Raw genomic sequence first — 18,644 nt, 5'->3', positions numbered from 1 at the left:
CACCCGTCTGGGATTAATCAAACTTTAACACACAAAGGTTTGAAACTGCCTAAATAATTTAAATACATTTATGGAACTATACATTTTTTTAAAACATATTTTTCACCTTTTATAAACAACTTTCCTATAATTATATATACCATGAAAAAAACAATTAAAAATAATATACATTCATAAAAAGAAAAGAAGGAACATAGACAAAGAAGAATAGAAGAAAAATGCAAAGAAAGAAGAAAAAACCAAAGCATAGAACACAGCCTTCTGTAAGTATTTCCTATCAATTAGTCAGAGCGTGTGTAATATTTAACTCTCAGCCTGTATGGCCTTCTGGCAGAAATCCCATCTCTGAAGGTTTTTCAGCAATTCCTGTATTGGATGATACTTTCTGTCTGGAGCGTTTCAGTCCAGTTGTCTCTAGCAGAGGAATGCTTACTTGTGGGGGGTTTATCTTCTTAAAATTCTATTACTTCTTCAACAGCAGTGAAAATATTTTTCCCTTCAAATTGAAAGTTAGTAAAAGGGGAATCCCCATCTACTTCTAATCTCTCTCTCTTAAAATCGATATGAGTTTAAAACTACATTTCCTTATGAGTGCGTATTGAGATAAATCTGAAAAGATTCTAATTTGATGATCTTTAAAATTAACAAAGTCTTTGCCTATTTTGTTCATGAGCTCTTGTTTATCATGAAAGGCATGAAAGCAAGCAATAATCACTCCTGGTGTCCTGCCACCACTTCCTTCTTTCCTGAATGCTCTGTGGGCTCTTTCCAAGTTAAGGATCTGAGTTACTTTATTGCCCATTGTGTGTGTCCTCCTGCTCTTTAGACTCAGGTACTCCCAAAATGTGAATATTTCAGTGACGGTGCCTGTTTTCCAAATCATCTTGCTGCTCCTTTAAATCAGCCGTCATTTTTTCCCAAAGTCCTCATCTTTCTGTAACAGCTCGCTCACCTATACGCATCTCATACGGAGTCCCAGGTTCATTAGAGATTCTATCTCCCCATTGAAATCCGAGCAATATCTGACCGTAGTAGCTTCACTGATGTCTTGAAGCACAAGAGCCTCAGTCATGCTTGACCCACATTTTTCCTTTTTATTATTTGTAATTTGTAACGCAGTTTCTTGCTGGTCACCAGATCCTACTCTCAGCCACGCTTATGCATCAGCTGGCACCAGCCTGCTTTTCTCTGCCTCTGCTCGTATAATCACTGCCGTGGCACAACTTAAAAGTTGGGACATCACAGAAGACTTTGTATAAACATTTCCTTTTCATGTAAGATGAAATAAAGCAAACTGTATGTTCAAAATGTTCCAAAAAAATCAGTAGAAAGCATTTAGACTGCAGCTCAGGAAGATAACGGTTTCATTTCCTCGCGGCTGCACTTTCCCAGCAGGATTCCCTGCTCCTCCTCCAGACGCAAGGTTTCAATATGAGACTCCTCGGGCAAGTCCCCCCCACTGAAGTACAACTTGGGAAACCCAAATTAGTCACAGTCTTCAAAATAAATCCCTTGCACCATACAGGAGCAGGCTTGTCCTCAAACAGAAAGAACAAATAACCAAGCTTTGGAGTTTAGGTAATATATCTATCTGTAACCATCTCCATCCATTTAAATATCAGCTTTTACATATATCTCTCAATGACTTTTTAAATATCTCTTCCTCTGCTGACCCTTCCTGCAACTTTCCTCAGAACTTCAAAAATTACATTTTTACTTATCTGTTCTGTGTTCTTCAAAATTTCCATAATTCTGAATCATTTCTGTAACCGTTTCTAGTAAAAGTAACAATTTTACAATTAGTTATGATAACATTTCCTAATGACATGGGAGCTCAGGCTAAGCAACCATTTCCTTGGCTACTCCACCAAGTTTAACAGATTATTGTTTAAACTCAATCAACCCTAGACATACAAGACTCCAAGTCCAGCACAAATCACCCACAATCCTTCACTAGGCTACTAGTGCTCACCCCACCCCTTCTATCTTTAACTGCAAAGATCTTTGCAATACTTCCTGCCTTCCAAGGTACATCCAAATAGTCAACTCTTAATATATCTGGCTGCAGGATTAATGAGAATTTAATTGCACAAAACCCTAAAATCCCAATTCCCCCACTGGATGCATAAACATATTAAACAAAGGTGACAATGGGGAACTGCTTTGAATGCTCTCCTTACACCTGCACCACTACAATTCTCTCCTTCAGCCATGACAGACCTAGTTCCTCACATCTCTCCATCAAGAGGGCACGATCCACCAGGTCAATCTAAAATGATTCAACACGGATTCTTTCTCCCTACAACACAAAACCTCTTCCTGTACTGTCTCCGAACTATAAACACTTCTAAACCATTAGTCTCCTCCAAATACGAAGACAACTGAGAACATACAGCTTGTTCAATATCCTTAGCCAGTAGCGGGCTATTTGCAAGTGGACGATAGCTTGCACAACACCCCCTTAGCCATAGTGGCCATTTTCAACACCAGAGTCACAACTGATTAATTTAATTGAGCTGGAAAACAGCTACTATCCAATGAAGTATTAACAATTTGCTGTAAAATCAGTAATAGATTATCCGGCACAATCTATCAGGAAGGAGGGACAAGGATCTAAAGGGCACTGAGAAAGTTTACTTAGATAGGATCTTCTGCAACTCCTTCATCCCCACTGGTGCAATACTTCCATGCCCCAAGACTCATCTCTCACTCACAGACCGCTATTTCCCTTCCCTAGCCAACAAAGACAGACTACACTCCTGAATCTTAGTTTTCAAAACATTCACAAAGCCATCTCCACGCGGATCCTCCAGGACCATCACCCTAGATCTGCAATCACTGCCCAAGTTAGAATGCACCAACTCAAACATTTCCTTTGATTTGTTCTCAACAGCTAAATTCTACCTTTCATAAAGTCATTTTTAGCACATATCACCTGCCCAGAATACCTATTGGCTTATCAACCGAACTATATGATTTTACCCATTTCTTCATTCTTCTAACTTCTCTCCTTTGATCACATAAAGCTAGTGAAAAGCAAGGGGCCGAAGATGTATTCCTTCTGCTCTTAATCTTTTCTGGTGCCACTTATCTAAAGTTTCTCGAATGCCAGTATTCCACCAATCAACCAACCCCACCAACAATCCTTGATAAAATCTATCAGAGTCCATTTTACCTCTAAATCTCTTTACCCTTACCCTCCAAAGAGCAAAAGGAAAAAATAAATACATTTATGATCTCACCATCCTACTTCTTCAAATCCCTCTGTTCTCAGTTTTCCCCACTTCTAACATCTCTGCAGGAGGTGGGAGCAGATTTCCATCGGAAAGTGGAGCCAAACAGCATAATCCTGAGACTGCGGGATTCAACGAGATAGCAGAGAGCACTGAAGAGGATGCATATGCACCCTTGCTCAAGGTACCACTTCCAGGGTAGCTACCATCAAGCAGAGTACCTGTAGGTAGGACCACATCATCAGGTGTATGGTGTTCATCAATTGACGCACTTGAGACATCAATCTCTGGATCCAAACTTCCAGTAGGAAAACTCTGTCCTGTCCCGTGTTGAACCAGACTACCAGATACTCCAACGACTGGGATGGTTGTTAATTGCTCTTGTTCAGTTTCACCACCCAACCGAGCTCCTGCAATGAGATCACCTTGTGTGTCACCAGGCAGCTCTCTTCCTGAGATTTGGCTCGAATCAGCCAGTCGCCCAAATATGGGTGCACTAGGATTCCTTCTTTTCTCAAGGCCACCGCTACCACCACCATAATCTTGGAAAATGTTCTTGGAGCGGTAGCTAGACCAAAAGGCAGCACCCGAAACCGATAACTGCACCCCAACACTGTAAAATGTAGAAAGCGTTGGAGTTCCAAGGGGGGCATTGGAACCACAGCCCTCAGTCTGAGGAGCCTTTGAAGTGTGAACTCCACTGCCTGCTTCTTCTGTGGGGAGTGGCAAGGGGACCCCATGAACACATCCCGAGGAATACTGCGGAATTCTAATGCATACTCTTCGCGGATCACCTCCCGACCTACTGGCCCGACGTAATCTCAACCCACCTCCAATAAAAGAGAGAGAGATGTCCCCATATTTCCTGTTCCAGAAGGTGGGTCGGCAAACCTTCATTGGGAGGCTCGGGAAGGTCCACCACCGGAGCACGCTCCTCTCTTGGGAAAGGACTGAGACCTACCGAAAGGCTGAGTCCGCTGAAAGGTCATCCCTCCATAGGGATGAAAACACCTGGAACCCCTGAAATGACCCCTCATACCAAAGGGGCACTATAACTGTTTCTTATCCTCCGGCAACTGAAGCACTGGAGACTCACCCCACTTACTAGCCAGTTTGTCCAATTCGCTCCAAAACAAGAGCGAGCCTTTAAAGGGCATCTTGGTAAGATAGGCTTCAGAAGCTCTGTCAGCTGAGCAATTTCACAACCAGAGTTGACGCCTGGCCACTATCACCGAAGCCACTCCTCTGGGCAATGTCCGGACCAAATCACAGCCTGCGACTGTTAAAAAGGTAGCAGCAGGCTCCATAACCGCTCTGGAATTCCCTCCAGACTCATCAACCTCCTGAGAAAAAAGCAGACAAGATCTCGCCGCTAGGGTGCAACTGAGGTAATCTGTAAATTCATCGCCACTGCCTCAAAGGCTTGCTTAAGAATAGCCTCAATCATTCTATCATGTAGGTCCAAGGCCGCTCCTCTCTCTACAGGGATAGTCATCTGCTTAGGAACAGCACATACCAGAGTATCCACTTTGGGAAAACGCAAACACTCTCTCACAGCTGGATTTAGGGGGTACAGGCCTTCCAATGCCTGACCTTCTTTAAAAATTTGCCTCTGGAGCACCCTATTCCAGATCAATTAATTCCTGGATGGCATCCATTACTGGGGAAAAACCAAGAGGCTTTACGTAAAAAAATCAAGATGGGATTCTTCCTCGACTCTGACTAGAATCCGAACATGGAACACCCAGCTGTTTCAAGGTCTGGGAAATCAGTGCCAGCAGTTCATCCCTATGAAAGAACCGCAACATCGTTCAATATGGTTCCAGCCCTGGAGGAATTGCCCCCATCTTTCGGGGAATCAGGATCAACCTCACCATCAGTGCCATATGGAGACTTGTCAGGAACACCCGCAGGGAGCTGAGGCAAGCCCCGACACTTAAGCATAGGACTGGAAGAGAGAGGAGCCACCGACTGAGGGTCCGACTCGACAGAAATGGGGGAAGCAGAGGACTGCCCTGAAGAAAGGCTTGTAAGCCTTGAAAACATTCCACCCAAGAAAAAGCAGCCGGGTTCCAGACCAAGCCCAGAAGGAACTGGAGCTGGTCCCACAGAACTGTCCTTGCCAGTGGAAGAGCCAGTCAAGGGAGAAACAAGATCTGGCATCCCCCTAGTCAAGGCCATGACCAACCCCATCATCAGAATGGGAAGAGCTAGGCTTAGCAAAATCCAAGAAAGACCACTCTCCCTGAGCATCTGAGCAGAGCTAAAACAGGTTAGAAGCCAGGTCAGGCTGAGAAGCCCTAATATGACAGGCAACACAAACAGAAAGACGCTTAAGGCTTCTTGCTTACCGGTGAAATCGCTACGGTAAACATGTGTTGGAAAGGTTCACGCTCAAAAATGAAATGCGCCCAAAAAATAAGAGCCTAGAAGAAATCACAGCAAGTTGCAACCACAACCTGTGTGCCTAGTTAAGCACGTAAAAATGTTTGTGCACGTATAACGCTCGCTCAAAAACAGAGCACACAACACTTGTGCAGAGCTAATACATTGCACACACCAACGGCCTATAGAGGGCAGCAGAACACACACAAGTGCGCACGGAAATGGCTGCTGCAGCCTACCAAACACAGCATACAAGAAACAAGCCTGTGTGGGGCCTAGTCCACAGGGGGCCGCTCAACTCGCCAGGCTGCCAGGTTCCCCAACCCCAACAGGAGCGGCAACGAACGTCAGCACAGCACGCTGAGAATGGAGGAAGTTCTTAAACTCCTCTGTCTCTGATTCAAGTAAAACTTTTTTTTTTTTTTTTAAACCTTACTTGAGCTCAGCGCTTACCAGCTGAGTACAGAGACAGTCTCCGGCTGTGGAGGGAGACGGCATCTGCCATCACTGCCATGCTTGGCCTCCTGCACCCACTGCCTTTCAGCTAAACAAGCAGCTAAGTCCACGCTGGGAAACCAGCTCCTCCAATATTCACCTCATTTACTAGTTAACTGGCTCTAGACCAGACTCGGACATGACTCACTGTATTTAATTTAATACCCTCTTAAGGCCTTTCTTCTTCCAGCTGAATCAGCTTCCAAGTTCATGGTCCTTGTTTTATGTAACTTTTCTGCTTTTTTGCTTCCTCTAATTATAAAAAGTTGTTCCTTATTTTATATTTATCTACCCCCTGTTCGATGTAAACCAACCTGATATGGTATTCAACCTTGAAGGTCGGTATAGAAAAATGTTAAATAAATAAACCCAACTACGGACCAAAGCACACCTCTGAGGGACCACGGAAATCGCCTCAGGAATTCTCAACTGGAAGAGGGACCTATAGGTAACACCACAGTAGAGCGAGGCTCTCTTTTCCTGAATTCAGAATTCCAAATTTCTCCTTTCAAAAAACTCAAAGCAATCCCCATAGGGAGATGCACTTCCACCATCTGCTGAAGACAGACAATACTGGAAGGCTGGGGTCACTGCAGGGTTATATATACTGTGACGTCAGCTTGCTCTGTCTCCATCTGCTGGCAGCGGAGCATAAACCCACTGGTCCTGAGTCCATCTGTCTACATGCTAGGAAATATGCCCAAACACACAACAGGTACAGTCGAGGCAACAGCAGTGCAAACTCTCCTCTTTCCCCCCATCCCCGACATATAGCACAGGCAACAGCAATACAAGTTTTCCTCACACACACACACACACTACAGAACAGGTACAGCATGAACAGCAGCAATGCAAGATTTCCTCACTCAAAAACACACTACAGCAGTGGTTCTCAACCTTTTTTCCGTCATGACACACCTGACAGATGAGGCTCACATGCATGATACATTGCACACTACACTTAACAGCTATACTAAAAAAAAAAAAAAAAAATCCTCGTCATTTTATTCTTGAAAATGATGCAGGAGAAATAATTCTTTTAATTTCAATAACTGCTTATAAATTATAATAAAATGTTTTTTTCACAAAACTTTTAATCTTTGCTTACTGCATCAGTGAGAAATCTAGGACTGATATGCATATGTAGCACACAGTTTTTCAAATCAAACTCATGCATTTCACTGTCAACCTCAGAAAGTTCTGACCTCTTCTGGAGTTTATAGAGACAAAGTTAGGGATTTCCTCTTTCAACTCACCATGCAAAAATATATTCAAATTCTGATATAACCTTAGTAATAGCACTTCAGAATTCCTTCCCTGCCAGCTACTTTGTGAAATAACATGAAAACCTGCTAAAAAGACATAGGAAAATTAGTTCTTTCCTGATAATTTTCATTCCTGTACCACCACAGATCAGTCCAGACTGCTGGGTTTTGCCTCCCTTCCAGCAGATGGAGACAGAGAAAAACTCTGAGGGCATCCCTCTTAACCTAGATCCACAGTATAAGACAGTACCCAAGCATCTGATAAGATTATTAAACAGGCATGTCAAGTAACGGACAAGGAAGAATTAAGTAACCAATAACTATAAACAAGTGAACTTTCTGCGTAGGAGAAGGATAGACCTATACCCTCCTTCCGATAAAAAAAAAAAGAGAGCCAGAAAAAAATAAGGCCTAAGGCCTATTAGAATGACAGTGCCAGTGGACTCTCAATAGGTGGGCATCTGGACTGATCCGAGGTACTACAGGAACGAAAATTATCAGGTAAGAACTCATTTTCCTTTCCCTGTAAGTACCCAGATCAGCATGCAAGGAGAGCGGAGTGAAGAGCACACACATTTAGAAATATAGCAACAAAATATTAATGTGCGGCAAGGAGTGGGTTACCCGCATTTTATTTCTTTTTCTAATTTTTTCCTGTTATTTTTTCCTGCCGTTTTTCTTTTAAATAATCATCTGTTCTGGTTTTTAGTCCTGTTTATTTTCAGCTTCCTTTTTATCTTCTTTTGGGATCACATCCCTGTCCTGCTGGTTATCTACGTATTTTTATATTGTTGTAATCCTGTTCACTTGGCTACACTACTGTCCCCTCGCCGTACTGCCAATCAAGATCACATGACATTGTTTTGCGCAGGACCGCTCTGTAATCCTGTTCACTTGGCTACACTACTGTCCCCTCGCCGTACTGCCAATCAAGATCACATGACATTGTTTTGCGCAGGACCGCTCTGTAATCCTGTTCACTTGGCTACACTACTGTCCCCTCGCCGTACTGCCAATCAAGATCACATGACATTGTTTTGCGCAGGACCGCTCTGTAATCCTGTTCACTTGGCTACACTACTGTCCCCCTCGCCGTACTGCCAATCAAGATCACATGACATTGTTTTGCGCAGGACCGCTCTGTAATCCTGTTCACTTGGCTACACTACTGTCCCCTCGCCGTACTGCCAATCAAGATCACATGACATTGTTTTGCGTAGGACCGCTCTGTAATCCTGTTCACTTGGCTACACTACTGTCCCCTCGCCGTACTGCCAATCAAGATCACATGACATTGTTTTGCGTAGGACCGCTCTGTAATCCTGTTCACTTGGCTACACTACTGTCCCCTCGCCGTACTGCCAATCAAGATCACATGACATTGTTTTGCGTAGGACCGCTCTGTAATCCTGTTCACTTGGCTACACTACTGTCCCCTCGCAGTTCTGCCAATCAAGATCACATGACATTGTTTTGTGTAGGACCGCTCTGTAATCCTGTTCACTTGGCTACACTACTGTCCCCTCGCCGTACTGCCAATCAAGATCACATGACATTGTTTTGCGCAGGACCGCTCTGTAATCCTGTTCACTTGGCTACACTACTGTCCCCTCGCCGTACTGCCAATCAAGATCACATGACATTGTTTTGCGTAGGACCGCTCTGTAATCCTGTTCACTTGGCTACACTACTGTCCCCTCGCCGTACTGCCAATCAAGATCACATGACATTGTTTTGCGCAGGACCGCTTCGAAGCCGCCTTCAAAAGCTCAATTTTTCATCGGTAGTTCCCTCTGTCTGAGTCTTTAAGGTTTTCACTACAACCTTTGGTAAGTTAGCCACTATAGACGCCCCCCTTTTTGTTGTTGTATTATATATATGTTCTTCCAGGGTCTCTGATGTTAATCTCCTCAGTTACAGTTTTTGAAGATGCAGGGTTCAGTTGCACAATCCATTTGATGGTTTTGCCAACCGCACATGTACTCTGTACAATTTCAAGGTATTTTCTGACTTATTGATATAGTCTTAAACTATCACTTGCCAGCTTCTTGACATTCCAGTACCTCCTTCTTAATTGTTTTTTGTCTGCTTAGGGTTCTAAACCCTCGGGTCCGGTTCGGAATTTCGTTTATTTACTTACTTGGTGGTCCCAGGACACAGACTCATCCTTTCCACGCCTCGTTAACGCCATTAAAGGGTTTGTTCAGGATTCTTCCGACCTGAAGGTATCAATGTTTCTGGTCTGCCAAGGTGCAGTATAGGAACACTTTGTACATTCTAAAACTTATAATGGCGGCCTATCACCGCCTATCAGGGCCTATCACCCCTCTGGACAGACTCCATCCTGTTTCTATCCTTTTGAAGGTGTGGTCTCCAGAATTGAACACAGTATTTCCAAGTGAGGTCTCACCAGGGACTTATACAGGGGCAATATCACCTCCCTTTTTCTGCTGACCATTCATGTCTCTATATAGCCAAGCATCTTTCTGGTTTTTGCAAATGCCTTATCCACCAGTCTGGCCACCTTAAGATCAGCAGATACAATCACCCTCAGTACCCGCTCTTCTTTCGTGCTTAGAAAAATTTCACCCCTTAAACTGTACATCTCCCTTAGTTTTTGCAGCCCAAATACAGGACTCTGCATTTTTATTTTTAGCATTAAATCTCAACCCATACTCTAGGCCATTCCTCAAGCTTCGCTAGATCCCTCCTCAAATTTTCCACATTTTCCCGGTTGTCTACACTGTAGCAGATTTTGGTATCATCCACAAAACAAACCTTTGCCAACAATCCTTCTGCAAAGTCACTCATGAAAATGTTGGAAAGAACCAGTTGAAGGCCAGATCCCTGGGGCCCACTGATAGTAAAGTCCCTCTTCTTATTTTATTTATTTTTATTTAAGTTTTTTATATACCAACATTCAAGACGGTGGTCCCATCATGCTGGTTCACAAGAAACAGGGGTGAAACTTTACCATTTAACAAAAGTGCAGAAAAGCAGTTACATAAAACAAGGGAGAACAATAACTTGGAATGAGAAGGGAAATGAAGATTAGATAGTAAAATATAAGTATAAATAACATTTTGAAAGGTGGCTGTTAACGCTAATAATGCTCTTCTTGGCGTGAACACTTTAGGACCCACAAAAGTGGTGGAAACAAAGAAAAATCTGAATTCAAAAAGGCATGGTATAAACACGGAGGATCTCCGAGGGAGTGTTAGGGATTGTAAAGAAACAGTTGGTGTGGATGGGCAGATTAGATAGGTCATAATGGTCTTTTAATGTGTTTCTATGAATCATTCCTCGACTGAAATCCTCCACTCAATGTGCAGCAAAGTATTGTCCAAGGACTCCATGATCCTTTTCCTGGCTGGTGACTTGGGACATGGAACTCAGCATTGTGTACCTTTGGTTAGGATTATTTTTCTCTATGTGCATCACCATTTTCCCTAGTCTTATAAGGTTCTCCTATAATTTTTCACTGTCAGCTTGTGCTTTAACTACTTTGAATCTGCAGATGACAAAATTATTTCGTCACAAAAAACTCAGATCCCTTTTCTTGATTAAAAAAAAAAAATGAATGTCAAAAATTGTCTCAATACAGATTACTGGAGCATTCCACTATTTCCCTCTCTCTATTGGGAAAACTAAACATTTAGCTCTACTGTGTTTCCTGTCTTTTATCAAGATACCACTCCAGTGTCACTGCCTCATATCCCATAGCTTTTTAATTTCCTGAGAAAGCTCTCATAAGGAGCCTTAATAAATACCTTCTGGAAATGCAGATACACTATATCAGTGCCCCAGCAAGCTCCTCCTCCCCAGGCTCAAGCTGCATTCTATTGGACAGCGCCCCAGCAAGCTCCTCCTCCCCAGGCTCAAGCTGCATTCTATTGGACAGCGCCCCAGCAAGCTCCTCCTCCCCAGGCTCAAGCTGCATTCTATTGGACAGCGCCCCAGCAAGCTCCTCCTCCCCAGGCTCAAGCTGCATTCTATCGGACAGCGCCCCACATCTCTTGCTTGCTGTTTCAGCACCAGTTAATCAGCACTGAGGGAGACCAGAGAGGAGAGGCAGGAGTACAGAGTCCACACAGCAGCAGTGAATGACAGGGAAGATTCTCTGCTCCCTCTTCCAGCCCCTCTCCAACCTCCACCTGTTGCCTGGAGTACAGGGTTCATCTGTGCTGTGCTCTGTTTACTTGGAGCGTCACTGCTCCAGGCCAGGACTTGGGATTCGTATGACAGCAGAGTAGGGAGTCAGGGCAGGGGTACAGCCTGGTGAGAATGTATTTTGTGGGAAAGGAAGGGGGAATGCAGTAGAACAGATGGTGAATGTTAAGGGAGGTAAGGAGTGTGAGAACAGGATGCTGACAGTATTATACAGTGCTGCTCCTGCTGGCAGGGACAGGATTGAAAGGACAAGCGGGGGATGGAGAGGAAGGAGGGAAAAAGGAGCTTGGATAAGGGCCAGGATGATGGAGAGTGAGAGAGAGAGAAAGGACAGGTACTGGGAAGATAGAGATGGAGAAATGTCTCAGGAATAGGCAGAGAGGATGCTGGGTCTGAGGGTGGGGAATTCTGAGAGATAATGGAAGAGAAGGAATGATGAATGGAGGAGAGAAAGAGGAGAAACGACAGCATCAAAAGAAAGTGAAAGTATTAAAATATCCAATCAAGGAAAGAAACAAAGAAGAAGGAAAAAGCACCAGAGAGAGATAAAATGAAAAAAAGGAACAGAGAGAAGACTTAAGAATGAGAAAATAAAACCACAATTAGGCAGAAAAGCAAGCCAGAGAGAGACATGAACGCTTGGAAACTTATTGCTGATAGAGAATATAATGTACTGGATGTGTCTCCCACACAGAATTTACATCTTAGGAAGAGCTTAATTTTGACGACTAACTTTGACTCTCTGGCATGTAATTAATTCCTGAGGGAGTATTGAGAGGAGAGGAAGATTTTGCTGGCGACTGAAGAGGACTGGTAAGTATTGCTAGCTGGGTAATTTTGGGAGCTGAGACTGGGGAGAGGTGAAATTGTGAACTCCAAGTGTTTGTGCCTTGACTAAAAGCCAGGAAAAAAATATATATTTTTTTTTATGAGTATGTGCCTAATAAAAAGAAAAAAAAAAGACGAGCAGGGAGCTAGGTAAGTTCTTTTCTAGTGCAAAGAAGGGCAACCAAAACGACAAAGGGGATTGAACAATTTCCCAAAGAGGAAAGACTAAAGAGGTTAGGGCTGTTCAGCTTGGAGAAGAGACGGCTGAGGGGGGATATGATAGAGGTGTTTAAAATCATGAGTGAAATGGAACAAGAAACAATCAGTTGTTTACTCTCACAAAAACTACAGACCAGGGGACACACAATGAAGTAGTGAGTAATACATTTAAAACTAAGAAGAGAAAATATGTTTTTACTCAATGTATAATTAAGCTCTATAATTCATTGTCAGAGGATGTGGTGAAAGATAGTCCCTTTGTCCTCCTTGAGAGTCAACAGTCTTCACCACCAGTGGAACTGGAGGATACGCGTACAGAAGATCTTGGCCCCAATGAAGGACAAAGACATCTGATGCTAGATCGTCAAGGGCCCTGTACATTGAGCAGAACTGAAGAGACCATGTTCCAAGGAGCCACGAACAGGTCCATCTCTGCACTTCCCCAGAGGCAAAAGATCCAATTCACTACCCCTAATCCAGAGACCATTCGTGAGTTCTGAAGGAGCGACTCAGTCTGTCCACTATCCCATTCTCTGTACCGGCCAGATACATTGTTCGGAAGAGGGTCAGGACCATATCTGGAACCCTCTTGACACAGGAGGTAAGAACATATAATTCCCTGCTTCTTAAAGTAGTACATCACCACATGGTTGTCTGTCTGGAACATCACAATTTTGTTGGACAGCCAACCTCTGAAAGCACACAGCGCGTACCTGATTGCTCAGAGCTTCAGGAAGTTATTTTGACAGAGACATTCCTGGGTAGACCAGTGCCCCTGGGTGCTGAGTGCATCTACATGGGCTCCCCAGCCTAGGATGGATGCATCCGTGGTTAGGGCAATTTGAACCAGAGGAATCTGGAAAGATACCCCCCTGCTCCAAGTTGGAAATTTCCCAAAATCCGAAGGGTCGAAGCATGGACCCTTTGGCCCCTGCCCAAGAGGTAGTCTTCACCAGCCAATTGTCCAGATAGGGGAACATATAGACTCCCAGACTGTGAAGGTGCACTGCCACCACGGCCAGGCATTTTGTAACGACCAGCAAGGCAGAACGCTGTACTGGAAGTGCTGTTCTCCCACCATAATTCAGAGATACTTCCAGTAGCTAGGCAAGATTTCAACGTGAGCATATGCATATTTTAGATTGAAAGAGCATAGACAATCTCCTTTTTGCAGAAAAGGGATCAAAGTGCCCTGGGTAACCATGTAGAACATTTCTCTTTTTAGAAACTTGTTCAAGGCCCTTAGGTCTAGGATGGGATGCAGTCCCCCTGCTTTCTTTGGAATCAGGAAGTACCAAGAATAAAATCTCCACCCTCTCTGCCCTGGTGGAATAAGCTTGCCTACTTTGGCTGTTAAGAGGGAGACGAGCTCTGACAGAAGCACTTCCTGATGTGCTGCCAGTACCCAAAATGGATTTGGAGGACAATTTGGTGGGGCACTCAGTAGGTTTAATTTGTACTCTCTGCAAATGATGGTTAGGACACACTGGTCCGAGGTTATACTGGGCGTAAAACCACAGCCTACCCCCGACTGAAGGTCCACTGCCACAGGTGTGATGGTCTTGTCTACTCTCTTCAGCCCAGTCAAAACCTCACCCCCGGAGTTGGCAGACGCCAGCTGGAGCTTTGGGGCCCTCGGTTGCTTTGGACAGCTATGAGGGGCCTGTTACTACTGACAGGACCAAGATGGTGGAAGGAAAACTTACTGAAGCCAGATCACGAAGGCATCCTGGATTAGGAGGACGAGTCCTGAGTACGAGCAGAGAGCTGTTGAAGTTTCACATGGTGGTCGTGAATTTGGGCCACTGCATCCTTCACCTTATCTCCGAAGAGACTCTTTCCTGTGCATGGTACGTCAGCGAATCATTTCTACACCACCTAACTGAGATCAGAAGCCCTGAGCAAGACAAATCTGCCAATCCCTGCAGCAGAGATTCTCCCTGCTGCCTTTCGCAAGGACCCTGTGTTTTCTGCATTCTAGTCCTTTGTGCACCAGCGACTGGAGGGTGTCCTGCTACTGTTGAGGGAGCTGCTGTGCCACCTCCTGCACCTATTTCAGGATGCCCCACATACTCCGGCCCATGAAGAGTCGGTAGGCCGCCATGCGGGTGGACAAACATAGCTCCTTGAATACATAGCCCTCTGATCCTTCCACGGAGGTGATAAGAAGAAGGGGTCCAAAGGCACTTGGCCTTCTTGAGAGTGGATTCAACCCACGAGTGATTGGCGTGGCAGCTGTCCCTTTTTGAATCTGGGAGCCTTCTGGATGAGATATATCGTGTCCGCCTTCCTATTCATGGGAGCCACCAAGAGGGATTTCCCACAGCCTCATCAGCAACTCCATAAGGTTCTCGTGCACAGTGACTGCCACAATCTCCTTATGAGACTCCACATAGTGGAGAATATCCAGCATCTTGTTCTGGGTATCCTCCTCTGTCTGAAATGTAAAAAGGATGGCTTCTGCCATCAACCTGACAAAGACTACAATTAAGAGATCTTCCAGGGGAGACTTATTTCTGCCATCAGGAGGAGACGGGTTGGAGGGAAGGAGAGGGGTCATGGGGATCATCATCCTCACTGTCATCAACAGGAGACAGATCCTGAGGTGCACAGTTCTTGGCCAGTGGTATGGGAAAAGACTTGGCTGGCCGGGGGGGGGGAGGGGGGGGGCCTGGACCCTGAGGCCACCTCCGTCGCCAGGGGAGCTTCCTCTTCCAAGGAACCAGGGATAACCACCTGATCAGTCTGTGGCAGCTTTGATGAAGACTATGAGATACCTGCTCCATGGATAAGAAAAGACTGAGAGGACCCCAGATCAACATGTGGTATATTGCATGCCAGAGCCTGCTCAGAGAAACTCAGTTTTCTGTACTGGGCTCCATCGGTTAATGTCACCCTTATCCTCTGAGAACTTCAGCAGTTATTCTACCTGTACCATATCAAAATACAAAGTTACACAGAGATACCTGAACCCAAAGCAGATACACCCTGACCCAGTAGCAGTCTTACTTTATGTTTCTATACTTTACAGAACAGGTGCAGCACAGGCAGCAGCAATAGAAGTTTCCCTACACATACACATCTACACACCCTGCCCCACCACAGCACAAGCTTCACACACACACACACACACACACACACCACAGCACAAGCTTCACACATACACACACATACACACCCCACAGCACAAGCTTCACACACACACACCTCAGCACAAGCTTCACACACACACACACACACCTCAGCACAAGCTTCACACACACACACACCTCAGCACAAGCTTCACACACACACACACACACACACACACACACACACAGTGCCCCACCACTAAGTCCAGCATAAGCAACAGCAGTATAAGTTTCTACAATCCTCATCATTAGCACACAACAGCACTAGCCATTGGTAAAGCTACAGGCCACATCCACTCAAACAAAGCAGCAGAGAACAGTCCATAAAAGAAATACCTTTATTGCAAGGTCAAAAGAATCAAAAACTACCAACAGGCAGGCCCCCAGGGGAGCCAAAAAAAAGATGATATGCAGCACTTTTTCAGGAAAGTCTCTCTCTTTTATGGACTATCTTCAGATGCTGTTAGGAGTGTTTGCAGCTTAGCACTAAGGCAGAGTATGGGTTTTGTCCTTCACATCATTTTATAAGTTTCTGGGTCAACATGAAGAATTCCCACTGCTTCCTTGCGCTTACCATGAGGACAGCCTCTGGGTAGATGGATTCGGTAACTACATCGCGATTGTGAGTGATATATTCCACCATCTCATTCAGACCTGCACGCTTCACCTCCTTAAACTTCAAGTCACTGAGCGGGTCTGACACAAAGTCAAAAAGAACACAACACTGCCGCAGCTTCTGGACAAAGAGGTCCTCTCGCTCATGTGTGGGAGAGTCTGAAGGAAAGAAAACAGACAAAGCATTAGAAGTAATCCCAGCCCCAAATGAGCAGGAGGAAAGTGCTGGGACATAAAATTTTAACATAAGAACATAAGACTTGCCATACTTGGTCAGACCAAAAGGTCCATGAAGCCCAATATCCCGTTTCCAACAGTGGCCAAGCCATGTCACAGGTCCCTGGCAGGATCCCAAGGGCTAGAAAGATTCCAAGCTGCTTATCCCAAGAATAAGCAGCGGATTTCTGCAACTCCACCTTAATAATAATTAATGGACTTTGCCTCCAGGAACTTATCCAATCCTTTTTTAAATGCAGCTACACTAATATTTATTTATTTTATTTAAAAGTTTTTATAGACCGACATTCGTTGGGAACATCACATCGGTTTACATGGAACTCAATGCAGCAAACAGAAGGCTATACATGGAACTGAAATCAACCAGAGAAGAAATAATTTAGTCTGTAACTTTAGATAAAGTTGATTAGGGGTAAAGAAAGGCAGTAGATTACAAAGGAACAATTGTATAGTGATTAATAGCTTTCACCACTTCCTCTGGCAATGAATTCCAGAGTTTGCGTTGAGTAAAAAAATATATAGTTTAAAATGTATCACTAGTAACTTCATTGTATGTACCCTGGTCTTTGTACTCATTGAAAGAGTAAACAACTGAGTAACGTTCACTCATTTTATAGACTTCTATCATATCCCCCCTCAGCCATCTCTTCTCCAAGCTGAAGAGTCCTAACCTCTTCAGCCTTTACTCACAGGGGAATCATTCCATCCCCTCTATCATTTTAGTTGCCCTTCTCTGTACCTTTTCTAATTCTGCTATATCTTTTTTGAGATGAAGTGACCAGAACAGCACACAATACTCAAGATGAGGATGCACCATGGAGTGATACAGAGATATAGCAAAATTGTTTACCTTGTAATAGGTGTTATCCCAGGACAGCAGGATGTAGTCCTCACATATGGGTGACGTCATTCACGGAGCCCTAATGCGGGAAAACTTCTGGCAAAGTTTCTAGAAGCTTTTAACTGGCAGCCTGGGGCTACTGAGCATGCCCGGCATGCCATGATATTCCCTGCCACAGGGGTCTCACTTCAGTCTGGTATGTAGCAATAAGCGTCAGCAAAGTAAAATAATAAAAGTCTGAGGCCCAACTCCGCGGGGTGGCGGGTGGGTTCTGTGAGGACTACATCCTGCTGTCCTGGGATAACACCTATTACAAGGTAAGCAATTTTGCTTTATCCCAGGACAAGCAGGATGCTAGTCCTCACATATGGGTGATTAGCAAGCTAGAGGCTGAGTCATTGTCCATGCAGGTAGCAATAATGCATTTTTGAGGAAATGATGCAGCCGAAAATCACAGCAGGTTGGTTGTAGAAGGAGTTGGGATTAACCTGGAAACAAGTTCTTTAAGACAGATTGTCCATAGGCTGAATCTTGCCGTCCTTCCTTGTCCAAACAGTAATGAGCTGCAAAGGTGTGAAGAGAACTCCATGTTGCTGCTTTACAGATGTCAATGATTGGCACTGAACGAAAATATGCTACTGAGGTTGACATTGCTCTTACTGAATGTGCCTTTACTCGCCCTTGAAGAGGAAGGCCTGCTTTTTCATAGCAAAACTGTATGCAATCTGCTAACCAATTGGATAGAGTATGCTTTCCCACTGCTTTACCCGGTTTGTTTGGATCATAAGATACAAAAAGCTGATTGGATTTTCTGAGGGACGTAGTGCGATTCAGATAAAAAGATAATGCACGTTTGCAGTCCAAGGTGTGCAAAGCTCTTTCCCCCTGGTGAGAATGAGGTCTTGGAAAGAATGTGGGTAGAACTATGGATTGATTTAAGTGGAACTCTGTAACTACCTTAGGAAGGAATTTTGGGTGTGTTCGGAGAACCACTCTGTCATGGAGAAACTTTGTATAAGGTTCATACGTGACAAGTGCTTGTAACTCACTAACCCTTCTAGCTGATGTAATGGCTATAAGAAAGATAGTCTTCCATGTGAGAAATTTAGAATCACAGGAATGTATGGGTTCAAAGGGAGAACGCATCAATGCTGTTAAAACCAGATTCAGGTCCCATTGTGTGACTGGAGGCCAAATTGGTGGTTTAAGATGAGTTAGACCTCTC

At 44.4% G+C, this 18,644-nt stretch overlaps 1 protein-coding gene across 3 annotated transcripts in view; it reads right to left on the bottom strand.

Annotated features, from left to right (window-relative positions):
* The window catches only part of PPP2R5D (protein phosphatase 2 regulatory subunit B'delta), a 374,106-nt gene that overhangs the window by 295,007 nt on the left and 60,455 nt on the right, over positions 1–18,644 (bottom strand). For all 3 annotated transcript variants that reach the window (XM_029592779.1, XM_029592780.1, XM_029592781.1), the window contains exon 4: positions 16,301–16,500. In XM_029592779.1, the coding sequence (XP_029448639.1) occupies positions 16,301–16,500 (200 nt within the window). The remainder of the gene's footprint in view (positions 1–16,300; positions 16,501–18,644) is intronic.

This window comes from Rhinatrema bivittatum, chromosome 3 (assembly GCF_901001135.1).
Source record: "Rhinatrema bivittatum chromosome 3, aRhiBiv1.1, whole genome shotgun sequence".
In the NCBI taxonomy this organism is placed as follows: Eukaryota; Metazoa; Chordata; class Amphibia; order Gymnophiona; family Rhinatrematidae; genus Rhinatrema; species Rhinatrema bivittatum.
Note: the sequence above shows the minus strand (reverse complement) of the source record. Positions and strands in the feature narration are given on the sequence as shown.